The sequence below is a fragment of the Fusarium fujikuroi genome, chromosome FFUJ_chr06 (assembly GCF_900079805.1).
Source record: "Fusarium fujikuroi IMI 58289 draft genome, chromosome FFUJ_chr06".
Classification (NCBI taxonomy): domain Eukaryota; kingdom Fungi; phylum Ascomycota; class Sordariomycetes; order Hypocreales; family Nectriaceae; genus Fusarium; species Fusarium fujikuroi.
In genome coordinates, this window is record NC_036627.1 from 4158113 (window position 1) to 4184092 (window position 25980).

Below are 25980 nucleotides of genomic sequence, written 5' to 3' on the forward strand. Positions count from 1 at the left end.
CCTGTCTCTCCGACTCTTAGTAATACATGTATTACTGCTCCAATGCTAAGAATGTTGAACACTCCAGCTTATGTGCTTGCCGCTATTAACATATTGCTCTCGTATCTTGCCCTTCTATACCGTATCGACAAATGCTATCTGTCTAAGTTTCATCCAAAAGCTTATCGATAGCACTCATGACGCCGTACAAGCTCTTAGCGCGCTGTGCATCTTCCACCAACTTCTTGAACTCGTCCGCTCCAGTACCCTTCCCATCATATCCCCACTCCAATCCATAATTCACCACATTGCTATCGAAAGAATAGCGACCTCTGTCCCGGCATAAGCCGCAAAAGATCTCTTTGAACTCATCTGCAAAATGCATGCGGGGAAATGCGTTGGAAATCTCTTTGAACTCTTCTTCCGTTATAACGCCTTCCAAGTTCGGCAGCTCTTCCGGCAGACCCAGGAGGTGCAGGTTGGGCCCAAGAAGATCCCCATGGACACCGAAGTGAACAAGCGCGACTTCAGGCTCTTTCCACGGTGCAATGGTCTCCATTGTATGAAGAGCGATAGCATCCCAGGCAATCTGCATACGGCGACTGCCTTGTTCCCAATTGCCGTCCTTCTCCGACGTTGCGTTGATAAACTCACGGGAGAGGTTTGCACTATCAACCTCGAAGCGTCTCGTGTTTGTGACAAGCTCCTTCGTCTTGGACCATGCAAGGTCGTGGAGAAGGCAGCTTACGACAATGAGCTCAATGTCAAGAGAGTCACCAAGTTTGGCAAACTCGGGCATCTTCTTCTGGAGAAGAAGGCAGAAAGCTGCACTTCGGAGGACGTGGTTGAAAACGCCAGGAGTCGCGTACTTTTTCGCGTGTTGATATGAAGACAATACAAGGGGGGTTATGGGAAATTCTATCCCTGTTGAAGGAAAAGAAGGGAAGGGGCCAGCAGTCGATGATGCCATAATTGATGATATTTCTGAAAAGATGCGATACAATGTAGGTTATTGTTTGAGTGAGTTTCAATGTAGTTGCTGTGATAATGGATTGGCATATCAGCATTATATATAAGAATGCTTGACAGAAATTCTGACAAATCAGTTACTGCCATGATATTCGTCTGTCAAGTACTAGAGAATTAGATAAAGAGATGTGTCAGAGAATGCAGAAAATGCCAGAAGCTCTCCATGCGGGCTCGGGCAAGTTATGTATAATTACCGACACCAGATATGCTTGTAGGGTTGCATTGTGAGCTTTGCTGTGTCGCAACACGTTTGTGGCACCAAATAAAGCCACAGGTCTTTACAGCCACCTGCGTCACAGGTCCCCTTACTGCTTATGTTCAGTAATCATGACTCTCAGCTTGGAACATTAGAATTGGATATAAGTAGGCGTCTGTCTCAATTGGTTTGCTGAGTTAATATCCGACCCAGTTCGGAATACATACGTCTGTGTTTATGCTTATGAATCTCAACCACTAGTACAAGTCAGGACTAGCCAACCTGCATCTTATTGATTTATCATGAAAACACCAATGAATGAAGAATAAGAGAGTATCCGAATAGTCTCGGGTAACACGACTGTAACCAACTTCTCCTGGGCGGATTACTGAAGTGAATGTCACGCAATGGCGATTTTGATTTGTCAAATCCATTGCAGCCTGTTCTTGAATGGTTAGAGCATTTTGGGGAGTTGTTAGTAGAAAAGAGAAAGAAAAAAGTATATAATGGAGGTTGGACCTCTAGGTCTGGATTTCATTCTCAAATGGATTTCATTCTCAAGTATTTTAATTAACAACACGCGCCAATTACCTGAAGCATCTACGTAAATACCTTTTTCAAGCAAGCAAAATGACCAAGACCGTTGCTGATCTTATTGAAGCCCATAAGTATGTTTTCGCAACACTTACCTTTTACCTACAACCATCTAACCAGGTAATAGCCCTCAGGGTTTCGCACCATTCCCAACTATCGCCGAAGTCAACAAGGTTACCAAGCCTCGCCTTACCATCGTCGGCAAGGGACCATAGACTGCAATATCCCTGAGTATTTGCTAATAAGATATTGTAGTCGCTTGCGTCGATCCTCGATGTAGCGTCGACAAGTTCATCGACTTCAGCCTCGGGGTCCTAGAGGGTGAAAGTAGGTCAAGAACAAGACAGTCGCCACTACAGAAACTAATCGCATCTAGTGGTCATGGTCTCGCGGAATGCCGGCGGCAACGTCCGATTCGCTGTCCGGGACATCCTTCTTCTAGACACGCGATTCGTGATCGACGAGCTCGTTGTTGTTCATCATACTGATTGTGGCTCAACCATGTTTACCAACGAATGGATGCGCGACACTGTTAAAGCGCGAGTTGGTGAGAGTCATTGGGAGGAAATTGATAAGATTGACTGGGGCGCCAATACTGAGTAAGTATTGAGTCTACAGATAAATAAATCCTCAGTGGCTAATGATTGTGTGCAGCATGGGGGACAGCGTTAGAGGTGACCTCGAGTGGCTACGTAAGAACCAAGTTATTAGGGACGAACTCAAGAACACGGCTCGTGGATTTCTGTTTGATATCAAGACTGGAAAGGCTGAGGAGATTAGACTTGCTTAGGCATGCCTGGTTGGGCTCGAGACACACTGAAAGCTTACAGGCCAGTCGAGTCGTGCCCCAGGCAACAGAGCTTATTTGACATACCTACGTACTGTCCTTTATAGATAAGCAGGTCTATTGTAGAGTCAAACAGTAAACCGAATTCACATAAAGCCTGCTGCTAACACCCCTGTAGGGTCTTATGACTGGTATATGGGAAATAGGAGGCGTGGTATAATTATCGGCTTTTAGCCAGGGTTAATTCTAGAATGCATGAAATGTATACCTGAAAGTAATAAATGGGTAAATGCATAGCTGTAAGGAGTGGCTGTGGTAGAGCCTTTCTTATTTTATTTTCGCTTCCCTTTTTTAAAAGAGATTATTATACAAGGCGCGCTGTGCTGGTGGTAAGTCTTACATGCAATTTCCAAACACTGTTTGGAACAAAATGGCACCAACCACAGCGCTAGCCCTACCAAATTAGGCAGCCCGGCATTAAAAGTTCCGAAAGAGCGGTCCGAGCCTTTGTAAGATATTACCTTATTCCGTTAGATCTCGTATTACTTACAGCGCACAAGCTGTAGTCATGCCAGGGGTTTAAGGGCTAATAACAAAAGGTCTTTCAGCTCCAGCATAAGAGTTTCTTAATAGAGCGAACGCCGCTGACTTCGAACTAATGCAGAGAGTAGCGCCGCATTGAATGAAGGCCGCTGATGTCAGCATAGTCAAATGAGACATGGCGGATAGTGGTCACTTTCTGTGCTGTCGGCCCAGCCGTTTTTTGCTTCGCAGTTAGACGGCTCACAACAACATGCGTCCTCGCGGGATATAAATACAGAGTATGTTTGCAATTAGGAACAAAAATATTCAACCAAACCAGGCACCTAGTCAATCATCATGAAGATCACCGCCTTCCTCACTTCTGCCCTCGCCGGCGCCGTCGTTGCCCGCGACAGCGTCTACCTCGTCAACTCCTACAAGGGCAGTGAAATTTCAAGCGGCATAGCATATTATGCTGATGGGCATTCTGCAACCGGAGGATCTCGTCCTGATGACTATGTTGACGTTGTACATGGAAGCAACATCATCTGGGAAGGTCGAACAGTGAAGGGTAGGTTTTCCCGAATCTGTAGGCTGTCACAAGAAGAAATTAACTGGATTTAGGCACTTTCGGTAGTGGTGTTTCATTCACATCTAGCATCTTTGCCGATGCAGGCGGCAAGCAGGGAAATGCTTGGGCTGGAACGGGAACGAACGGGTTTCACACATACAACTGCTACAAGGGCACTAACCCAAATGGTAAACCTTGGGTACTGTATACTGTGGATGGCTGGACTGTCAACGTTATCTACTTCTGCAACCCCTTCAATTAAAGAGTGATGTTTGAAGATATAGGAAAGGTCAGACCAACTCATTTCAGTGATTACTGTTACCGTTGCTGACCAAAGTTATTAGCCATGCTGCAGTCTGGATTGCGCGGTAATAGTCTCTCATAGTTTATTACCCTCCAAGGAATTTATGTCTAAGCACGAAACTAAATTGAATTCTCACTTACAAACTGCCACTTTTAGTCTTCCAAGTTCCTTTTCCAAACCTTGACTGGCATAGGCCCCAGGATGTGGTTCATTGTCTCCTCTCTCTTCAGCTCAAAGCCTGCTGGTAGTGCAAACTCGTAGCGGTGAACTATTGAAGCAAGGCAGACAGCCTGCTCAAGATATGAAATGTTGCGCCCGATGCAGCCTCGAGCACCTGCTGAGAATGTAATAAAGTGAGACTGTAGTTCCTTGCCCTTTTCGCCCAAGAATCGCTCAGGAATGAACTTTTCTGACTCGGGATAAATGCTCTCATCGCGATGCGCCACAAGAGCAGACACACCGACTGATGTGTTCCCCGGGATATACTGGCCCATGATCGTCAAACCTTCCGGAGGAGTCTGACGACCGAGATTCTGGGGAGTTGGGGGCCAGAGGCGAAGCGACTCATCGAGACAAGCGCGAAGGTAAGGGAGATGCTTCACCTTTTCGTAGGGCGCCACCACCTCATCGGGCTCTAGGACAGAGTCGAGTTCGTGTCGGAGGATCTCCATTACCCTAGGGTTGAGTATCAACTGATAGAGGATGTTGGCTAAAGCAATCGCGGTCGTGACGCTACCCGCGTTCATCATGATGTTGATCTCAGCAACAATCTCGCCCCATTCAAGCTCATGAGAGTTGCCGTTCTTGTCCTCCATGAGCGCCTGGAAAAAGTCGTCAAGCTTTTCTCCCTTGTGGTATCGATCTAATCGGATTTGAGCTCGTCGCAACACAATGTCATCCCAGCCTTTCGCTGACTCTGCCATCTTTCGATAGAAAGGAATGACGTTGGAGATCTTATTGAGTAACTTGTAATGATCGTAGGTCCACAAAAGATAAGACTGCTTGCGTGCAGTGGGATAAAGGCATTCGCGTAGATTGGCTTCGTAGACAGTACCGCATGTCTGCTGGGCTTCCACACGATCGTGGCCTTGATCAAGGAGACCAAGCTTTTCCGAAAGACCAATATCGGCGATGGCATCGAGGGAAAAGAAGTTAGACCAGGCGCGGAAGTCAAGGTTAACGTCTTGGGGGTCGGGGAACCTGGCACCCTTGGGCAAAGGAGCTGTGCAGACCTTGTCGAAATGGTTCATCATTCGCTGCACCTTATCCGCGACCTTGTACTCCCAGCCCTCGAGGTTTTTGAGTGCGTAAGCAGATGACAGGACCTTTCGCTTTCGGGCATGCTCGTGCTTATCTACAACATCGGCCAGGTGAAAATGGGTTCCGGCTCCTACAATGTATGATTCGTCCTTGATACAGGGAGTTCCGTGGCCATAAATATCTTTTATGGCTTGACCGCCGGCGAATGACAACGAGTTAGGCCCCGTTCGAATAATAGGCTTTGTCTTATGTAGTTTCGCAAGGTGAGTCGACCGTGCGCCGCCGTGAGCAAGGATCATGAAGGGAAGGTTAGACATGCCGGAGAACGGGGACATGTTAGGGAAGCGCCGAAGACCTGAAATGAGTCAGTATGTGTTTCCCTATTAAACAAGATACCTTACCTTTAGGGTCTTTAAGGTAGAGAATGAAAGGGTAGATAATAAAGTAAACGACTACAGCAATACCCACTGCAGCTGCATAGGGTGCTGAGCCCAAAGAGGCAATGGAGGCAGACATTATTGGCACTCTCGATGGAAAGTAAAGAGTCTGATTGAGAGAAAAGTAAAGAAAGAGACTGTTATTTGGGCAAACATCGAGGGATGTAGTACATACCATCAAGACAATATGAGTTTCTTATATATGGCAGCTTCTGCGGCGGTAAATAAATTAGTCTTTGCTCAATGCAATCGTGATCGAGAAATTGCCACATTTGGCAACTTTCTCCGTCCTCAGCAAGTTTACCCCGCGTCCTCTGAACATTTCCTTGCCAGTCCAGAAAGGAACCAGCCCTAAGATGTCACAGGAAACCTAAAGAAGGGATGACGGGCTGGACTCGCTCCTCGAGCCTTGATCATTTTCGGAAGTCCGGGCCAAATTTCCTCATACGCTGGGCATGTCCACCAGGTCCACCCACAGTGTCAGACCAAGCGCGGGGGCCAATTGCCTATTCCAGACACACTACTCTGAAATATTGAGCTATTTTTAAGTAGCCATATGAGGCAAGTTGCTCCAATGTACATGCATCGTCAGGTTTTTAGAGGGCTGGCTCAGACACAAACTGACGCGATTCACCCATTGTGAGAGCAGTAATCGTAGCCTGTATACAGCTTTTACTACCTAAATAACAAATTTCCCATGATCTTGGTTTGCTGACTTTCAAAAGTAAGATTAAAGGTCTGGCTCCTCAATTGTGTCCTTGGTGAGGTGTCCGGTAAATTGTTAATAGGATATACATAGGAGGAAGAGCAAGAATTTCTTATCACCACCCTACCCAGCGTCGTATATATATGCTTAATACTATGTCCTTTTTGGAAAAATTCCTAAAAGCTTACCTTTAACTTCTTTGGAATTAAAGAAAGAACTACAGTAATTCAAACTTCTAGAGAGATAGCCTGGAACGGATCATTCAGGTTCTAAATGCCCTCATATAGAAGAACAACTTAACAAGTAACTGTAAGTTATTTTGCACCCTTAAGTGTAGTAGTCAAGCACCTAGGAAAGCCCCCTATAGCAATGCAGAAAGCAAGGAAACTCACCATAGTATTAATATTTCTGATTTCATTTTTCATTTTTCAGTTTTCAGGATTAATAGCCGAAAATAGAAGTTGACGCATCATTAATCAGGAACATAGTTTCAAGCAAATTGCAGAGTTGAGGTAGTATTGAGCTCTAGTGTAATATCGACTATCAAGGATTTGGAGAACATCCTGAGTAGTATCGGTTTCACGATGGCATGCCATGCAACACGCGAAATTTCCCATTTAGGCCCTGGACGCCACAGAAGCCTGGCTGTTAGCCTTGAGTTCGAGCTGCATCTGCTTGGCCAACTTGACGTCAAACCCATTCTCAAAGACCTTCCTGACCTCTTCAAGCGGAAGCCCCTTCACCTCTGGGTAAAAGAAGATAACAAAGATCCAGCCAAAGAAGCAGATACCCGCGTAAAAGCCAAACGCGCCGCTAGGTGTCATGCTCTTCATCATAGAAAGGAAAGTCGAGGCAATGATAAGGTTGCAGCTCCAGCAAGTCACTGTATTCATCATCGTGCCGAGAGCGCGAACCTCGAGAGGTAGAAGCTCCGTTCCGACCCATCCGATCGTAGCTACACCCGTAGCGAAGAAGGCGACGTAGAAAATGATGGTAACGAGCACGACTATACCAGCCCAGTTGACGGAATCGGCCTGGAGGACTAGATCTTTGGAGATGGGAATCCAGTGGAATGCGACGGCGGCGATGACCATGCTCACAGCCTGAGAAATGTCAGTATAGTGGCTTTACCTAGGACTTGAGTGTATCTTACCATGCCCAGCACGGTGACTAGGAGGATGATGCGGCGGCCCAGTTTGTCTATAACAACCAAGTTGACAAATGTAAAAAGGAAGTTGGTAGCACCCACAACGATGGCAACGGCGGTAGGCTTGTTGAACCCGACAAGGGAGAACAGAGTGGCAGAGTAGTACATGAGAGTGTTGAAACCACCGAGCTGAGAGACTGTGATACTGTCAGCGATAAAGGTTCAGACCCATGAGAATGTTGAGAGACTTACTGGCCATAACAGTACAAGCAGAAATTAGTGCACGAAGGTTGGAGGGAACACAGTGAAGCTGCTTGAATTGCCACCAGAGAGACTTATTGGCCACAACCGAAGACTCAACCTCAATAGTCCATACAAGGTGGTCGAGCTTAGACTTGAGCTGTTCCTCAGTAGCAGCAGGGTAAACTCGTCGCAAGCACTTCTCAGCTTCGTCTCTCTTGCCATGAGCAATGAGTTGTCGAGGCGACTCAGGGCAACGAGGCAGCAGGGCGGCAAGAATGATGGGAGGAACTCCGCCGATAGCGATCATGTATCTCCAGCCATGAGGGACATCGGTAAGAGCAGCTCCAAGACCATAAGAAACCAATTGACCCAGTGTCACACTGAGGTTATCGAAGGCAATCATGCGACCGCGATATTTGGCTGGGGCGAGCTCTCCGATGTAAAGAGGCTGAATACGTTAGCGACTTGGTTCAAGACAACTGTGTGTAGAATTAGGCTCTTACAATGATCATCGCCGCCGACCCTACCCCGAATCCCACTATTAGACGTCCAGCAGTCATGGCGACAATGTTGAAGGCGGCAGCTTGGACAACAGACCCAACGAGGAAGAGAAAGCAACCGATGTAAATTCCGAGCTTGCGGCCGTATTTGTCAGCTGGAAGGCCTGCGATCAGAGCACCGATGAGAGCGCCGCCAGAGGTGATGGAAGTGATAAGCTCTTGCTCATGGGAATCGAGATGGTGGCCGAGATCGCCGCCGATGGTGACCAGAACGGCTGAGATGACACCAGTGTCATAACCTAGCAGAACATCTTAGGAGAGTTCAAAGGGCAAGTATGTAGGCTGCGTACCGAACAAGAAGCCGCCCATGGCAACGGTAAATGTGATAAGCCAAACGGATTTGGATGGCTTGGTATCTTCGATGGAGTCATCGAATTCGACAACAGTGCCGTGAGACTTTTCAAGGTGTTCGACATTAGTGGACGTTGACTTTTCTATACCGCCGCCCTCGGTCGAGGACTTATGATCATCCTGAGAAGACATGTTGCGAAACGTGAAGATAGAAGACTGAAATAGAGATGAATATTGTGGTGCAGATGAGAGAGCTTGTTGTGAGGGGAACTGCAATATGTGAATGGAGCACAGCACTGTATATATACTCCCATGAGGCTAACGATTCATGCGGCAATTACATGTTGTTTCATTGGCCTCGCTCAGTCTCACGATCCCGAGAAACCTTGTTTTCTGGGGGTTAGATCGCCTCAAAAGTTGGGGTATTAGCGGGGGTAGCGGTTGGATCCGGGAAATTGTGTAAAGAATCTCGATTGAGGAAAAGTCTTCCCCAGATAACGACCCTCTTTCTCCGTGTTCACTGCCGTCGGCTCCATGTTCTGCGATCCCCGGTTGTGGGAGAGTCTGGGGTACAAAAATGGGTTTCGTGTCTGCCGGAGCAAGTTTCCTTTACCAATTGGCAAGGCAAGGTTCAGTTTACTACGTGGTGAGGGCACCTGGACTCGTGGCTTGGCCCAGAGCATGTGGACTGTGAATCGCGGGGAGTTGGCGTCGACATTTGCGATTCTTCTCGTTTTGGTGTTGTTGTTCCGAACCTTGCGGAGACCGTCTTGTTTATCACCGGAACAAACACCCCAGATTTGTTATGGGCTGTTGCCATCGTTTTTAGAGTCCCAAGCTCTGGAGCGAGTGGGGATTAGTGGCGCATGTTCCAGACTCTACCCCGTGGGGAACCATGCCACGTTCTGGCTTCACCTATTTGTCTATTATGTGTGCTTCCACTCTTCTCCTAATGACCTCTTAATTTAAAGCTATTACTTATTCGCAGTCACTCTTGAGAAGCCCCAAATCGACGCGGCTGTCGAACATTATATACAGAGCTTAGTAAGCGTATATTAAAGGGTTAAAATTATAGGCTTAAAATTACACGCTTTACAGCTATCGTCATGACCTAACTAAAACCATCCCCACGTTCTCTTCAAACTGTCCTTTCTATAGACAATTAGCTACCCGATAGTAAATAAAATTATTAGTCGGGCCATACATGTAAGAAGTCGGCCATCCAAACCGATCAGTTGCATTAGCTAAAACACAAAGGAGTGTATCCTGCTCAGCGCGTTTGTCGAAGAGGTCTCCAACCAGCGCTATGGCCATGCATGCAGTCCTCAACGCAAATTAGCATAATCACCAAAGTTCGGGGTCTATATGAACACACAGGTATGTGGGACTAGCTTCACCCATGCCTGCAGCGATAGCGCAGACTATCTTGGTGTCGGTCTTCATTTCGAGCTACTCGTCGTCAGACAATCATCCCTCGGTGGCACCGTCCTTCGTTACCTCTATTTGCTTCATTGTCCTGTTCCTTGCAAGCCCAATCTTTGGAAGACGTGGATCGTGAGACATGAGAAGCATCCTGCTGAGGTGATAATATTGCAAGCCAGCAGCCACTGGTTCGCTATATAGCCATATATCTGGAAGTACTTGTTTCTCGGGGTGATTGCAGGTGTATATAGGATCGAAGGAATCTGGCTTTGTCTCCGACCAGATAGTTATGTCTTTCAGCAGCGCCGCATAGTGCTCGGTATCTTTATTATCTGAGAGACAGTATCGGATGATGTCTGTCAAGTGAAGAAGCATAAGATTTGCCCAATCTTTGTCATCCACGGGAGCACCTCTTTTGTCTGCACATAGAGAGTCTAAGTATGATGGGAAAGGTACCTGATTGACAACTGCCAAGTAGGCTTCCATTCGTAGATTTGCCCACCAGGCAGCCTCGGGGAGGCTTTCTCGTTCAAAGAGCTCTGTCGGTCGATCCATCATGTTCGCTTGACCGAGAGAGGGAGAGGAGACCAAGCATTTCGCTGTGCGTACTGGGTAATCAGTGGAAAGGTCCTACACTAAAAGAAACAACAACAAATGTGCTCCAGATAACATAAGGCACAAGACGTTGAAGGTTAAGACACTGACCTTCCATGCTTTGCGCAAACCGTGATAACAGGTCCACGACAGAATGGATCTCTTCCATGGAACAATTAATGTTTGAGCTGATGTTAGGCGAACGTGGATTGCTTTCAGAAAGCGGCTCGGCCGCTGAGTCCAGGCAACCTGAATTAGTCCTCCTCTTGCCAAAATGTCTTGAGACAATCGTCAAGATAGACTCGAGAAGTCGAGGGTATTGCAGCACTCGAGTTGATAACCAACTGGAGAACGGCCGATCCGGATCCCCAAGATCGAAAGCATCGCTAAAGCCGGAAAAGAAATGGCGAACCAGCTCTGCCTCGTCTTGCTTGAGCCCGCACGTGGGTAGACGCAGTTGGTATCTATCGCCATACGAAGCATAGGTATCTTGTGCTGCAAACTCTGTGTCACCATTGATCTGCTCAGTCGTAACGTTTGTGTAATCGTCAAACACCAGCCCAGGTAATTGGTCGGATTGCTGGTGGAATTGCAAGGTGGAATGGCCCAGATTGCTAGTCTCTTGTGGTTGAGTATCTGTATGCGAGTAAGTCGAGCTAGTCAGATGGTGTTCACCACCGTCAACATCATGTCGACTACTCCCAGATAGAGGTGTATTCCCTTCGTCTTGTCTTTCTAGGAAGTAATAGGACTGTTCTTCTGAGGAGCTGGGGTAGGCTTCGGGGTCTGAAAACGAGTTAAATGACCGAACGATGTCCAAGGTCTGATCCAGAAATTCGATCTTCTGCTTGTCAAGCTTGCACCATCGTTGATCAGATGGAAAGTCCAGCCCCTTTCTACGTGTCCTCGCGCATTCTTAGTATATATCTTGTTATAGGGTATCGACATTGCTCACGTCGAGCCAAGCCTACTGTGGCGAAATCGACATTGGAGGCTTCTGTCACAATGTAGGTTTCTAGTGATACACTGAGCACAAGGCTCTTCATCATCACCTTGGGTGCGGAGGCTATGTCAGCATATTGAGCTGGAAAAGGGACATAAAGCAAAAGGTTACATTTGAGATGTCTGATAAAACAGATCTAAATTTAGCCGTGATCGATGGACTTGTATGACGTAGCTCACTTTAAACGGCAATTCTAGCAAAAGTCAGTCACACAACGATAACCGAGAATCATTTGCATTGACTTACCTTGCAGCCCGAGATTCTTTGCCCAGTCCGTCCCATGTCGTGGCATGCGTATAAGTGTACAGGAAAGCAAGAAGCAAAATGGAAATAGCGGGGCACGAGGTACAACCTGGGGTCGGGAGACTTATACCTCCGTTTGGCTCGGTAGGTAGGTAATTCCGGGCCCAAGTGGATAAGAAATACATGCCACCTTAATGTTAAAATCCATGACTGGGATATTTGTTCCGAGGCTAGTTCCCCGGCCCCGGATTTAGACCCGGAACAACTGTACCAAATTGAGCCATTGTCTGCGGGGAAGTTTACACTCACTCCAAGAGGCAAGGCAAATCCCGAACTTTATCCTTGTCATCATGGAGAATGCGAGGAGTCTATTGTCTCACAGTGTGCATTATGAGGATATGTTACACTTACGTTGACATCCCATTCCCGCTGAGAATAAGTCATGCGGCGATGAGTGGCCATTTCTTGCTGCAATATACAGTAAACATATGTTGGTTGTATGTGTCCAGATATTCAATTTCTTACTCGTGATGCATCGAGTGTTAGGAAAGGCGATTGCTATGGTGGAAACCACGGCAATAGATCCTGTGTACTCCGTACATTACAGTTAATTTGCTAATTACCTAATCATGCTGCCGCTGCGTCATTTGTCCCCTCCCTGTCCTTTCCCACGCTTTAGTAGTCTCCCCTCAACACTCATTTCACAATGTTGGAATCACCTATCCATGATGTGGTTATGCCGCCGTCTCTATTCCTTGCAGATCGCTCCCCAGAATACAAATCAAACGATGGTATACAGTAAGTCTTTTCGCGAGGACTGAATATCGGTCGTGAGTTAATATACAGCAAGACTGTCTTCCCCAGCATCTTACGCATCCAGCTACGTTATTGGCAGCCCGCGTAGATTGACATCCCCGATAAGAACTAGACGGGAAGCGTTTCTCTTAGTAAACTACCTGCAAGATCTGTCACCAAGAGTGGGCTATTGTCCTCCCAATAACATCCTCTCTCTAATATCCAGTTTCCAGATTGATATCTGCGATCCTTCGAAGCGCTTTGGTCGTGAAGTGCCAAAGAGGGCTCGCCAACTTCCCCTCCTAGCATACTCCATCCTAGCTTTCTCATCACGCCATCAGGTCATGGTCACCGGTATTGATGATGGAAGTAGTGAAGAGTATCATAGCCATGCTTTACGCATTTTGATCCCCATTCTTGACGACCCAATGTCATCGTTGGATGAAAACCTTTTAGCAGCAGCAGTCCTCCTACGGTTATATGAGGAGATGTGTGGTAAGATAGTCTTGAGAACTTCCTTACCATAGCTTGCTCATTAACAATTCTGAAGATGTTGATACTGGAACCCATCTCGTTGGATGCGCGCGACTCTGGAATAACATCCCCGACTTCATAGCTGAAGGCGGATTGAGCGAAGCGGCTAGCTGGATTCTTCTTCGACAGAACCTACACATCTCTCTGATAAAAGGCGAGCCCATGCAAGTAGATCTGAATAAGTACAGACGTTCGAGATCATTTATAGACACGACTGATGAGGATTTTGCCAATCGGATTATTCTCATCTGCTGCCAGGTATTAGAGGCTTGTTTTGGCCCAAGCGCTCAGCCCGACTACGAGACGTGGGCGCATCTTGGCAAAGAGGTTGCGCTATGGCACGATTCAATACCAGCTCACTATCATCCTTATCACTCTGACATGGAAGGTACTTCTCCTGGTGCCAGATCGGCTTTTCCTGTAGTATGGATGATGAATCCTGCTCAAGGTCAGTGTATCACATACTTTGTGACTGAGTTAGATGACTTATACTTTTGCAGTCATGGGATATCAACACTATTGTTTATCTCGTATTCTATTGCATATCTCTGAGCCCAGATTATGGATTTCTAGTTTGAGAACTATCGAGCATCGGGTTGCTGCAGATGTATGTCAGCCATCTTCGTTGACGCATTTTTGCTAAAATTTACTAGAAAGCGGCCTTGAATGACCTCCATATCGCTGTCGGTCTTGGCATCCACAACCCTTCTGTAGTTGGCGCTGGGTTTACTGTGCATCATATGCTTTTCACTTGTGAGTTCTTAATCACTTCTACTCAATGAAATCAGAACTGACAGTGTAGGCGGTTGCTTACTGACTAACCCTGTGGAACAACAGGAAGTGCTTGACTTTGTGGATAGCTTTGGGAAAACCATTGGATGGCCAGTTCATCGGTTAATAAGTAAACTAACTGCAACATGGAAGTAAGACGCATAGAATACTTCTATTTTAGTCGTAGGATGTAATTTGAATAGTATATTTATATACCAAGAGAATGATCTCTGAGTGCAGTCAACATCAAGACTCTCTACCTACCCCAGACCCAAAGAGTGATACTGCGGGTGTAGCCCGGCAATTAGTATTAGTCAGCCCCTCGGCTGTAACCCCACATCACTGAATCTTAGTCTCTCATTCATTCTTGTCAATTTCTGTCATATATGCGCCTTATCTAGCCAGAGACGCTAGATCCAAACCCCGAAGATAAAATAACAAGATCATTTCTATTTAATCTCATGTCGGAGTTCTTGTCCATCTCACATCCCGACCACGATCGAGACTATCAACATCAACAAGTAACTCAACAAGATGCTGACAGCACGTGCACGAGTTCTTTGTCTCAAGTTTCCCCCAATGTCCTCGACCCATTCAACACTCTGTGCGAGAGCCCCGAGCGGCTACGACAGCTTTTACGACACCGTAGGGTCCAAGATCCTCATAGTGCTCATGCTAGATTTGGCCGCTAATTCGTATCCCATAGCACTAGCCAAGACCGCCGGAGAACCGCTGTTCCGAATCGATCAACAGACGTATTGTGTTGTACTACAAGGGCTGTGCAATGGGAACGGCCTGGCGCCACTGTTGATCCACAAGTCTTTGTTCCATTCCTTATCCCTTCTCCTAGCATTAGCAGCCAATAACTATCAGCCTAACTACGAAACAATGCACCACCGCAGCCAGGTTCTTCAGTCTCTCAATCGAGACCTGGCCCGTTTCGGCGATGACTCGACAATACTACATACCATAACAGCCATTCTCATGCTGATCAGCTATGAGTACCGAGTCCGTGATGCATATCCTGGTAATGCCTGCGCTGCTACACATATGCGTGGACTCCAAGCGATAATATCCCAACCTAACATCTTGGCCAGTCAATATAGTGTCTTGCATCTTACTCAAGTTCAGCGAGCTCTGTTCTGGCAGGACATCATCTGCTCCCTTGCAACTGGTGCTCCCCGACTGTTGCAGTTCGACAATCGTGGGATATTTACGCGTTTACGGGAGGATGAGACGTACCGCAATTATTTTACTCTGCCGCAAGGTTTTATCCCGCACAGCCATGGGTGGCCTGCAGAGGTATCTGCTGTCTTCGAGGATCTCAGCGCGTTATGTTGCATCGTGGACACGATGCGTCAAGGGACAGGAGCGTCAATCAGCCTCGTGGATAATGGTAACGAGGATACTTTGGCTAACCAAGTACCGTTGATGGAGGACTTGGATGATGAGGTTTACCCATTGTGCAATAGCCAAGCCGAGTTGCAGATCAGAGTCGTGGATCTTCTTAGTACAACAGTAAGAGTTGGTTCCCAGAGCGAAGAAGCCCTGATTTACAGAGCATGCCTCTTTGCGGCTTACCTTTGTACATATCGACTCTCTGAAGGTGTCTGGGGAGGGTACTTTGCGCCCGAGAAGTGTGTCACCGGGATACTAGATTGCATGACAGACTTTGCAAGACAAATGTCGCCGTGGAAGCTTGCCTCGGACATCACATTCTCGTTGCTGTATATGGCTGGTGGTCTCACAAAGAGTCGGCCCCATAGGGACCGAGCGGTTGAATTGCTTGAAAGTTATCGGTGCTTCTACGCAACTGGTTACGACCGGGACTGGGAGCTAGTAGAGATGAGGTTGAAGAAGTTTATCTGGTGTGAACATGTCATGAAACAAAAGATGTATAGGTTTTGGCAAGTATGCCAGATTTAACGTTACTAGATCTAAAACAATAATGCCATATAGTTATGGGATATCTGTATATGGAATCTTAAGGCTAGATACTCTCCCGATGTCCTCAGCTCAGCAATAAGGTAGATTCGGGTTAGAACAAGAACCAGGGATAAAACCTTGCTTAGTTGTGCCAATGTCAGCCTCGTAGACCATGGCATCGGGAGCTAGGATACGATCGCTGATATGTACAATGCCCTACAATCATTAGTAGCCATTCATCCTCAGTCTAGTCTTCTCTTTCCATGGACACTTACACTAGTTACAGGGATATCGGGTTCGACGATAGTAGCCACATTGTTGAGCACAAGATCTCCGTCTTTTATCTGAGCAGATGCATAGAGGTAGGACCCAAGTTGAATTCGAGTCTTTTGCGTAGTGAAGTTGCCGGTGTATAGACGCGAGTTGGGAATGTAGTGATGTTGAAGCATCTGTCCAGACCACCAGCGTCCCTTAGGCGTACTGGCAAAGCTCTTGTAATATTCACCTGTATTATTGAACGCTTCGTTGGACGGTGCGATAAACGTGTATTGCCAGTCAGCGCTTGTACTGAACGCTTGAGCGAAACCTTCTCCCTGTCAGTTTTGAACTACTAGTGATGGTTAAGAGTTTGAGGTCACTAACCTGGAGTCTCTTCGACAAGTTTCAACAATTCAGACAAGTCGTCCCGGGACTTGATCAAATCAAGCAACGTGGTTTCTAAAGAATCGGTCGGAGGCTGGTAGATATCATATGGGATTGGAGCGTATGACAGTGCTTGTCTGTCGAAGACTTTCGCATTGCATAACGCCGCGGCAGCGAACAAGACAAGCGATGGTTGAAACTTCATTTTGGAAGTCCAAAGTCTGTTAATGTGAGACAGAAGCGCGTAACTTAGATCTCGAGGGGTCAGCGAGTTTGTTGAGAAGCAGATGTAGCTTTGAACTATATAAAAGGCTGCCTGGATGATATCAAACTGTTTCCCACAATATGGATGACGGGTTGTAAGCTGTTACTAAGCCTCATATCAATTGAAGGTAAACAACTGCCGCGAAACATATCACACGCCCGAAAGATGGCCCGCCACTCGCCACTAAGTTCATCACGGGAATGGGAATTGCGGGGTGACTTCCGGGGGTTGGGGGAGGCGTAAGTGCGGAGTAAGGGGTCTGGGGTATTGGTCCGGTAGTTCGTCCGAACAGCCGTTCACCAAGCGATGTCCCTGAAATTAAATATTTTGTATCAGGCGGCGTGGAAGAAATAGCGGAAATATTACATCGCATCTCATTTCGTCAATACCGACTTGATCTGAACATGAATACTTGAGGCCGCGACAAGGTTACAGTTCAGAATATTCCGCGTTGCACCAACCTTTCCTGATACCTCAGTTCGTTAATTGCAATGAGATCTATTTTCTATGTTATACTCTCGGCAAGGGCTGCCTTGGCGGCCAAAGCCTTGGCCCAGAAGCCACAGATGGGTGAGTGTTCGAGTATGTCTCACTTCAAGCACAATACTGATTTGAGAAAGGCTGGAATTCATGGAACAGCTTCAAGCTCAACGTGAGCGACGAACTGGTCAGGTCAACCGCCAACGCCCTCGTCGATACTGGTCTTGCCAAGCTCGGCTATAACCACGTCTTGATCGACGACGGATGGCAAGACAGTGAGCGTGATTCAGACGGCAAACTTGCAGCAAACCACACTAGGTTTCCTGGAGGTATCTCTGATACAGCGTCTTATGTTCACTCCAAGGGACTCAAGGTCGGGGTCTATAGTGACGCTGGAATCTTTACGTGCGGAAAGTATCCTGGCAGCTATGGCTATGAGGAAGTTGACGCACAAACCTTTGCTGACTGGGGTGTCGACTACCTCAAGTATGATAACTGCGGTGGCTTCCAGAGCAACACGCTCTCCGTTCAGGAGCGATTTCTCAAGATGTCTTACGCTCTAGGTGCCTCGGGTCGTCAGATCTTCTATTCGCTTTGCGAATGGGGTAACCAGTTTCCCTGGCTCTGGGCCGACCAGATAGGCGAGTCTTATCGTATGTCGGGCGATATCTACTCGTCTTTTGCGAAAGACAGAGCAACTGTTTGCCAGACGGCTTACTGCATGAACCAAGGCTATGCTGGAGTCAGCGTTCTGACCATGATACGCAAGATGAGAGAAATCAGCCCATTCTCGAAACCAGGCTCTTGGGGTAGGTGTATCTATCTGCGTGCACTTAAGGACTTGTACTAATTTCTGATCCAGCCGACATGGATATGCTGGAGATTGGAACCTGGACCATGACGGAGCTGGAGGAGCAAACCCACTTCTCCTTCTGGGCTGCCCTCAAGTCTCCCCTTATCATCGGCGCTGATCTCAAGAACATCAGTGATACCTCGCTCGCCATTTACAAGAACAAGGACATCATCGCCCTGAACCAGGATGACGCGGGCAAGCCTGCCTTGTATCTGCCAAAGCTATCTAAGGAGGGCAGTTATCAGGTTTGGGCAGGGCCACTGAGTTCTGGAAAGAGGCAACATGTGATTTTGGTCCAGAACTATGGTAGCGACGACGTGGATGTTCCGTTCTCGTTGGCAGACATCCCTGGTCTTTCGGTTGAGGAGCAGATGAAGATCCGGGACGTCTGGGCAGGAAAGGCGATTACTGCGTCTGCAGGCAAGATTAGCTTGAAGGGTATCAAGCCAACACAGACAAAAGTCCTGGTCGTCTCTAAATAGCGAGGGCTTCTATAGTAGTACTAGGACTAGGTAACTTAATTAGACTGGAACTTTCTTTAGGTCAACCGTTGAGTTTCTTATTTGTTTCACATTGCTTCATATAGTAGGATACCAGCGAATGAATGCCTCCACTACATAGTTTATGCTACAGCAAAAAGGTTATCTTATAGATTGCACTTAGACTTCAGTTCAGAAGTCAGCGTACCATGCAAAATCCAAAGCCACGATCTCTGTAAGAGCAGTCCAGCTTCTAAGTTCTGTCTGCTAATTTAAGCTCTCAGCCATAAGTCTCAACGGGAAATGATACATCTAGATATCAACTTAGACATTCCAGGCCCCCCGCATCTCCAGTCATAATTCTACGTATAAAGGCTAGAGGTTCACGTTCTCGAAGTCGCAGAAGAGAAAATCACACAGCCTCAAGCTTCTCATATTACCACTGTCTATCTACGCTAAGGTCAAGCTACTTCTTAGATGTAGCCCAGAGCAGATCTCCAAAGCCAGGCATATCACCGCCAGTCACCACTTCTCCACCTGCCGCATCGTATGCTTCCTTAGCCTTGGTAGTCCACTGATTGTTCAATCCCTTGGCCTCCGACATATAGTAGAGGAGATCCCACACTGCTGGTGCTTTCTTCACTCCACCCGAAACCTGTTGCACAATGCCTCTGTTGAACTCCGAGATGTTTTGCCAGGGTCCATTGACCAGAACCGATTCGCAGCGACGCCATTTCGGATCATATGGCACCGTTTCGTTCAGGTTATATTTGGCTGCGTACTCTGCTCCTTTGAGAAGCAAGTTGTTTCCATACCCAAATAAGTCGTACCCTTGAGTCTTGGAAGTTCTAGCGGCGAGTGCAAGCCAGCCAAGACCAGACATGACATGGCTCTGGTCTCGGCCAGACTCGGAGTTCTGACCTGTCTTGGAGTTGACAGTAGCATCAATGCCAGCGCACCAATCGTTCTTGTAAGACCAGAGGGCAAAGTTATATGCTGAGACATCCTCGAGGTATACTGCATAGTCCATCAAAGCTTTGATGGAGGCGATACCGTAGTTGGCCTGGCCAATGATCAGGCTCTGTCGGAGAAACAGCCAGTAGAGCTGGATACTGAACCCTTGGCCTCCCTGCCACTTTGCTCCTACCTCCGTCCAGCCACCTTCCCATCGCATGATCTCTGCAGCGTTCGCAAACAGGGTTCCTTCAATGCCGATGAGCAGGGAGCGGTCGGTCCCAATGATGTTGGTCAGATTTGTACCCCAAGCATCTAAAATTGTAGTAGAGCGATCCCAATGACCTTGGTCCTTGGTGACGTACCCTGTGATATCGCAATTAGCTATAAGGGCTTATATAAATACGTGTTGAAAGGAGGGGGGCGTACACATAATAGCATTGTGGTAAGCGGCGCGGGCGTCATTTGCAAACGAGGTGTAGTTGCTGACAGATCCGCGGGAAATCACAGCATATGGCCCGTTCATCTTGTAAGAGGACTGCGAGAAGCTGCTGTTGGCAAACTGTTCGTAGCCTGACTTCCACGGGTCAAGTCCTTTGAGAACGCCATTTCTCATGACTTCAAGGTCGTTGTGAGAATGCCAGAGACCTGGATGGTTGAAGTCGGATGGCTTCCGCTTCATGCCCTCGGTCCAAGGCACATACGGAATCGCAGCTGCACAATTGGTCAGTGGTGGTCAATATTGATGTTGGCGGAATCACCATTGATGCTCGGGACATCCTGCACGAGGCCAGCAACCTCCGATATGAGTAAGAGTGACCCCTAAGTCTGTATTAGCCAAGTGACGAATGTGATATAGGGATGTACCATACAGTAAGCAGTTTCATCTTACAACAGTTCTCGTTGATTTCGACAAGGCTGAGGGTTGCGATTTGCCAAAATGTCTTTGTTATTCTCAACCTGTTACTGAACGTGAACGGGTATGTTTTTGCTACTGCAGAGATCAACACAGGTGCAACCAAGCCAATATGTGTCGTGTGGTTATAAGCAATGCAGAGATGCTATTGGTGTCTTATGATTGCTGATCAATACGGCTTAGTGGCTCATCGCGGGCGATCTCTCGGGCCAGCTCCGATAACTAATTTCGGTTTGATGAAAATCCTAGTCACATTTCGGATGAAAGCTCCAAACCAGCAAGTACATGCGGGTAATTAATTCGCGCATGCAGTTGCGGGGAAAGTCTGGGGAATCCGGGGAATGATCGTCAGGCCAAAGAGTGGAGGATAATCTCCTGCACCCGTTTGATGATCAGGAGTCGCAACGATGTTCCTAGCGCGAACACACAGGTCGCACATGGCACGTAATCGGAGGATTGATCGGTCACCACCCGTGGTTGGTTTCATCAGAGGAGTTGGGCTTTCCTAAGGTCTTCCGCACGTTCTATTCTGTTCCTTGGGCCGGTTTGAGTGACACCTCGGGTTCCTAGCTGTTTTGGTGTCATAGGGAAATTCTAAAACGGGACGTGGTGACATGGGGTATGTCATCGACGGCAATGAATAATTGTTTCTCCGTCCACTGAAGCAGTCCCGTCCCATGATGTTGAGTTAACTCACCTGAAACGGCATACCTGTGTTATTCAGTATGGCCAGAAGCAAACCAACTTTTCTCATAGAGTAGGCAAAACTATTGCAGCCAAGCCAATGCAGTCCCCATGCCTGCGCTTTTCAAGTCGTAGATGAAGCAGTTCCTTCTATATCACAGAGGTTCTGTTACTCAATTCCGACCTGATTGAACCGGAAGAGTAACCTTGTCAATCACGAGGACCGTGAGCAACCATTACTGGCACACGCGCCTGCAAAGTACGACACTCCAATTTTTATGGCGATCATTTCAGTTATTGGAAGTCTATCGGGAAAGGTTATGGAAGCGGCTTCGACATCTTGTTTTCTCCTCGTTGGCTCGTGTTACATGGCATCAGATCACTGCGAAATCCAGCGATCTATCCATTGAATCTACCGTATATCGGAGTAATACATACTCTCCACCTGGTAGTTGAGAGGATATAAGAGTTTCGCATTCCCAGGCCTTCGTTTTCTGTGATGCTACAAGCTCTCAGTCGCAGGTCTCAAGTTCTCAGTTAACAAATACACAGCTCGTCAGGGAAGACAACAACCATCTGCACCAAACTCAACATGGTAGCCAAAGCAATCGTTTGTATCGTCGCGCTGGCTGCATCCGTGACCGGGTTCGTCCATCCTGGCCTCTTGCACACGTCTCGGGACTTGGAAAGAGCCAAGAATCACGTACTCAAGGGTGATGAGCCGTGGACCACAGATTGGCAACTCTTGCTCAACAATAGCCATGCATCACCAACATACGAGCCAGACCCTCAACCCACCATTTATCGCGGCTCGGATGGTACTCACGCGGAAAACTATGGTCGCCTCTACAACGACGCACATGCGGCATATCAGCTTGCCATCCGATGGCACATCCAGGGAGACGACCAATACGCCGACGCGGCTGTTGCTATCCTCAATGCTTGGTCGTCTACCATGGTGGCCATTGGTGGTAGTAGTGATCGCTTCCTCGCTGCTGGTATCTACGGCTACCAGCTTGCTAATGCAGCAGAGCTTTTACGTTCGTATAGCGGCTGGAGTGCGTCGGATCAAGACCAGATGAAGACGTTCCTCCAGGATGTCTTTTTCTCAGAGAGTTACAGATTTTTGACAACCCACAACGGGCAAGACGAGTATCATTATGTTAGTTCTCTTTCTATACGAATTAGCGATGACTTGAATCGAGTTAACAATCGAGTTACAGTATGCAAACTGGGACTTTTGCAGCATCGCCAATATCATGGCAATCGGCGTATTTACTGACAACCAAACGATGTACGACTATGGTAAAAACTACTTCCTTGGCGGAGATGGACGTGGAGCGATCAACAACTTCATTTATAAGAACTATACCGAGTCCGGCAGCGGCAAGATTTTGTCCCAAGGCCAAGAGGCTGGGAGAGACCAGGGCCACGCCACTCTAGACATTTCTCTGCTCGGGGTTGTTATGCAACAAGGGTACAACCAGGGGGATGACTTGTTTGCCACATTGGGAGATGCTGGGCTTCATGCGTAAGTAAACCCCGCTGTCCCAAGCCTTGCACGACCAGTAACTAATATGAATCAAGCTCCGAATATGTCTCGAAGTATAACGTTGGGTACGACGTCCCGTATACTCTGTACGAGAGTTACGAAGGCAATCAGACTGTTATCTCAGCGGATAGCAGGTACACCCATCGCCCAGGTTTTGAGCTTGTCTATGCACACTACAACGATATCAAACATGCCAACGCTTCCTGGACCAAGATGTATCGCGATCAAACTAATGGTAACTCTACCGCTGGGGTTGAGGGCGGAGGCGGTAATTATGGACCTAACAGTGGAGGCTATGATGTTCTTGGATACGGTACCCTCCTCTATCGCCTGTCGGCTTGAGGTTTTGCGCTGGTACACCCTGCACGATGAGGCTGAAGGTTGAAGAGGCGAAGCGGTGGTTTTGGGATAGTATGTAGGGAATTGAGAGTTAAACTGTGCGTGGTGAATTGAAAGTTCTTAGTGACAGGTTTCAACTACAAATAACACAACTGGGATGGTTGCATGACATATCGACCTGTCTACAACATGAAAGGAAATGACAGTGAAAGTCAGATTAGCTTTATATGTAACTTGACGTAAAAGTCGAGTATCTCCATTAGACTACTAGTGGCTCAGCTAAACAAGCTGGGTATCCTTCTGGGTGTCAGCCTAATAGACTCAGCTTAGGTCAACTACAGAGAATCAAGCGCGACCGGTCCCCATTTGTTCTTTAGCCATTAATTTGATGTTCAAACAACGTGCTCAAGTTGTCGAGATGGAATTGCCACTGTTGAAAACTATTATGTTCAATGCATAATGGGTTAATAACGACATGCTATTTCCAGCTGCTGTATACTATGTAACAATATCATCTTCACAATATATAGTCTCTCGTCACGTACTCCTCCTAAGACCACCACAATATCCCTGACCGGTAGTTTGCATACCGTTACATCAGAAGTCGTACCTGAAGTCAGGATTCTCCTTATCTGTCAAATCTGCGAAGGCATTCAGGTGTCCCAACTGGTCACTCTCAGTTTGCTTGCCACTATCATCGACTGCAGGAGACGCTTCCAGAGCCGCCTTTCTCTTGTTGGCATTACGGCGAACCAACAAGAGCCGAAGGATGACAAGGAAAATGTTGAAGAGAACGTATAGACAGAAATGCGCTGTAAACCCTTTCTCATAACGAGGCGAATCAGATTTTTGGAAGATCTTGGCAACATCAGTAAACATCTTCAAAATGCATGCGGGTGTTAACATACCTGTGGGGCGGTCATGTTACCAGCAGCCCAAGCCACGAAGGTGATGGCCAGCGTGGTAGACTTCTTTGTCTGGCCGGCAATGTTGCGAGAGATCAGGGAAAAGATCAGGTTTCCCTCGGCGAGATAGAATTGTGTACAGTAAAAGGCGATGAGTAGACCGACGCGGTTCGAAGATGTCGGAGGTATGCTGTAGATGATGGCAGTTCCAATGATAGGAGGGCTGATACATGGGTTAGTACTCGAGTGCTTTGGTCAGAGCCATTTTGTCAACTTACATTGTCCACGCGTGCATCACCCATGCAGTCTGCCCCGTGGCTGTTGCAAGTGTGGCGCTTCCGACCATGACTACGATTGTCACAGCACCCTGGGCAATGTTGAGAAGCTGGGTCTGGAGATAGGTGAATCCGAAGAAGGAAATGATGAGATTCGAGAAGACACCCAGACCGCCGATGATCAGAGTAGAGGTGAGTTGGAGCATAACATAGCACCAAACAATGGGATCCGTGGCTGCTTCGATGGCCTGATACCGCTTGTAAGATTTGTTCTGGATACCGGTCTCGTTGGCACGAACACGCTCAACCATGAGCCGCTTCTGGTCTTCGTTGAAGCACTTTGCTTTCATGGGAGAATCGGGCAGCCACCAACCGATGAACACGCCCCAGACACAGGTGAGTAGTCCAAGGACGAGGAACAGTAGTTGCCAAGGATAGATGACTCCATCCTTGTAGTGAGACACTCCCCATGCAATGATGCCACCAACCTATGAGTACTTTTGTTAGTACATGATACCTTGGTGTTATCCTTAGATGGGCCTTTCATACCATGAGCTGAACTCCAGTCATGCAGTACCAGAGAGATGTCAAGATACTTTGTTCCCGCTTTGTGTACCACATACTCGTCCTATCGCACCATATCATTAGATCGGAAGAGCTGCAAAGGGTGGGGGATGTCTATGACTCACATGATGATAAAGGCCGGCTGAACGCATGACTCAAACATACCCAAAAGAAAGCGAACTACCATGAGGCTTGCAAAGTTCTTAGCAGCCGCAGAACAGGCAATCACAACCCCCCAACAGAAGACGTTGGTCGCCAAGTACTTGGCAACAGGTAGCTTTTGAAGCAGAAAGTTGGTAGGATATTCGCCGACGAGAACTCCCATGTAGAGGATTGTTCCTAGCCATCTGGAGGGTCAAGTCGTCAGTACGTTGAATGAGCCATCTCATGTTATCCTCATTGCCACGAGATGATGGGCGGTTCTACTTACGAGAACTGCTGTCCGTGGAGATTGGCATCTTCCTGGATACCCATGACAGACGAAAAGCCAAGCGTGCCCTTGTCCAAAGATTGGCAGAAGTATGTTCCGAGCATGCAAGCTAGGATGCGCCTGTTTACAGTCCAGAAAAGCTCCTTGTTTGTCTTGTCGTCAATTTCGATCGGGGCATCTTGGGCATAGTTGGCAGTCTAGAATTGAGATGTTAGTACATTGGCGACGTAAGCCTCGGGCATGTTATACAGTACCTCAAGATCTGCGGTTGCGGTTTTTTGACCATGATTGGCAGTTGCCTCAGCAGGAGTGATGGAATCACTATGCTGTACCTCGGTTGCTTTAACCATGACGGGCCTTGGTCTTCGACGAAGTGTAGGATATGCCGAGAGTTGATCTAGTCGATGTGTAGTTACTCTGAACACCTGATGATGAGCAAAAGTGATCGACGAAGACAGGAAGACTTCATATAACTATAACTCGGCGCTGGCGCAGCTCCGATACAATTACAGTACACTGCAAGTGTATAAGTCACAAGTCACAAACAAGAGCTACTGCGGGGAAACGTGGAGGCGGAGGACGGGGGATCTATCGGAACTACGCCCGATGCCCCCGTAGGCGAGACCGTCGTATCCTCCGCTAGCAGTTGTTTTAACTAGCGACCACGCCACTGGCATACATGGCGTCACAAATGACCCGCCCCCGTTCAGAGCAGCTCTGATGGTGGT

The 25980-nt window shown here is 47.5% G+C and overlaps 13 protein-coding genes; 6 read left to right on the forward strand and 7 right to left on the reverse strand.

Annotated features, from left to right (window-relative positions):
* Positions 1 to 142: 142 nt before the first annotated feature.
* Positions 143 to 949, reverse strand: FFUJ_06669 (uncharacterized protein; the record flags this gene model as incomplete). Its single annotated transcript, XM_023580021.1, has 1 exon — positions 143 to 949. One exon carries the CDS (start codon positions 947 to 949, stop codon positions 143 to 145), a length of 807 nt encoding a protein of 268 aa, XP_023432758.1.
* An 885-nt stretch (positions 950 to 1834) lies between these two features.
* On the forward strand, positions 1835 to 2588 carry FFUJ_06670 (uncharacterized protein; the record flags this gene model as incomplete). XM_023580022.1 has 5 exons in its annotated part: positions 1835 to 1876; positions 1926 to 1995; positions 2054 to 2125; positions 2175 to 2397; positions 2453 to 2588. The coding sequence occupies 5 exons, from the start codon at positions 1835 to 1837 to the stop codon at positions 2586 to 2588; spliced, it is 543 nt and encodes a 180-aa protein (XP_023432759.1).
* Positions 2589 to 3464: 876 nt separating this feature from the next.
* Positions 3465 to 3940, forward strand: FFUJ_06671 (uncharacterized protein; the record flags this gene model as incomplete). XM_023580023.1 has 2 exons in its annotated part: positions 3465 to 3678; positions 3732 to 3940. 2 exons carry the CDS (start codon positions 3465 to 3467, stop codon positions 3938 to 3940), a joined length of 423 nt encoding a protein of 140 aa, XP_023432760.1.
* A 194-nt stretch (positions 3941 to 4134) lies between these two features.
* On the reverse strand, positions 4135 to 5758 carry FFUJ_06672 (related to benzoate 4-monooxygenase cytochrome P450; the record flags this gene model as incomplete). XM_023580024.1 has 2 exons in its annotated part: positions 4135 to 5597; positions 5644 to 5758. The coding sequence occupies 2 exons, from the start codon at positions 5756 to 5758 to the stop codon at positions 4135 to 4137; spliced, it is 1578 nt and encodes a 525-aa protein (XP_023432761.1).
* A 1244-nt stretch (positions 5759 to 7002) lies between these two features.
* Positions 7003 to 8818, reverse strand: FFUJ_06673 (probable ITR1-Inositol permease; the record flags this gene model as incomplete). XM_023580025.1 has 5 exons in its annotated part: positions 7003 to 7488; positions 7539 to 7729; positions 7785 to 8223; positions 8279 to 8574; positions 8626 to 8818. The coding sequence occupies 5 exons, from the start codon at positions 8816 to 8818 to the stop codon at positions 7003 to 7005; spliced, it is 1605 nt and encodes a 534-aa protein (XP_023432762.1).
* Positions 8819 to 9970: 1152 nt separating this feature from the next.
* Positions 9971 to 12350, reverse strand: FFUJ_06674 (related to ARCA protein; the record flags this gene model as incomplete). XM_023580026.1 has 4 exons in its annotated part: positions 9971 to 10075; positions 10124 to 10656; positions 10754 to 11498; positions 12300 to 12350. 4 exons carry the CDS (start codon positions 12348 to 12350, stop codon positions 9971 to 9973), a joined length of 1434 nt encoding a protein of 477 aa, XP_023432763.1.
* A 244-nt stretch (positions 12351 to 12594) lies between these two features.
* Positions 12595 to 14144, forward strand: FFUJ_06675 (related to ARCA protein; the record flags this gene model as incomplete). XM_023580027.1 has 6 exons in its annotated part: positions 12595 to 12686; positions 12739 to 13178; positions 13234 to 13665; positions 13718 to 13824; positions 13871 to 13970; positions 14020 to 14144. The coding sequence occupies 6 exons, from the start codon at positions 12595 to 12597 to the stop codon at positions 14142 to 14144; spliced, it is 1296 nt and encodes a 431-aa protein (XP_023432764.1).
* Positions 14145 to 14567: 423 nt separating this feature from the next.
* Positions 14568 to 15914, forward strand: FFUJ_06676 (uncharacterized protein; the record flags this gene model as incomplete). The annotated part of the gene is made up of 1 exon (XM_023580029.1): positions 14568 to 15914. One exon carries the CDS (start codon positions 14568 to 14570, stop codon positions 15912 to 15914), a length of 1347 nt encoding a protein of 448 aa, XP_023432765.1.
* A 90-nt stretch (positions 15915 to 16004) lies between these two features.
* On the reverse strand, positions 16005 to 16761 carry FFUJ_06677 (uncharacterized protein; the record flags this gene model as incomplete). XM_023580030.1 has 3 exons in its annotated part: positions 16005 to 16130; positions 16190 to 16500; positions 16557 to 16761. The coding sequence occupies 3 exons, from the start codon at positions 16759 to 16761 to the stop codon at positions 16005 to 16007; spliced, it is 642 nt and encodes a 213-aa protein (XP_023432766.1).
* A 551-nt stretch (positions 16762 to 17312) lies between these two features.
* On the forward strand, positions 17313 to 18636 carry FFUJ_06678 (related to alpha-galactosidase precursor; the record flags this gene model as incomplete). XM_023580031.1 has 3 exons in its annotated part: positions 17313 to 17391; positions 17442 to 18110; positions 18164 to 18636. 3 exons carry the CDS (start codon positions 17313 to 17315, stop codon positions 18634 to 18636), a joined length of 1221 nt encoding a protein of 406 aa, XP_023432767.1.
* Positions 18637 to 19099: 463 nt separating this feature from the next.
* On the reverse strand, positions 19100 to 20474 carry FFUJ_06679 (uncharacterized protein; the record flags this gene model as incomplete). XM_023580032.1 has 4 exons in its annotated part: positions 19100 to 19953; positions 20017 to 20301; positions 20349 to 20409; positions 20460 to 20474. 4 exons carry the CDS (start codon positions 20472 to 20474, stop codon positions 19100 to 19102), a joined length of 1215 nt encoding a protein of 404 aa, XP_023432870.1.
* Positions 20475 to 21779: 1305 nt separating this feature from the next.
* On the forward strand, positions 21780 to 23081 carry FFUJ_06680 (related to GPI anchored protein; the record flags this gene model as incomplete). XM_023580033.1 has 3 exons in its annotated part: positions 21780 to 22349; positions 22411 to 22718; positions 22775 to 23081. The coding sequence occupies 3 exons, from the start codon at positions 21780 to 21782 to the stop codon at positions 23079 to 23081; spliced, it is 1185 nt and encodes a 394-aa protein (XP_023432768.1).
* Positions 23082 to 23675: 594 nt separating this feature from the next.
* On the reverse strand, positions 23676 to 25602 carry FFUJ_06681 (related to allantoate permease; the record flags this gene model as incomplete). XM_023580034.1 has 7 exons in its annotated part: positions 23676 to 23936; positions 23987 to 24206; positions 24262 to 24746; positions 24808 to 24886; positions 24948 to 25169; positions 25253 to 25449; positions 25507 to 25602. 7 exons carry the CDS (start codon positions 25600 to 25602, stop codon positions 23676 to 23678), a joined length of 1560 nt encoding a protein of 519 aa, XP_023432769.1.
* Between the last annotated feature and the right edge of the window lie 378 nt (positions 25603 to 25980).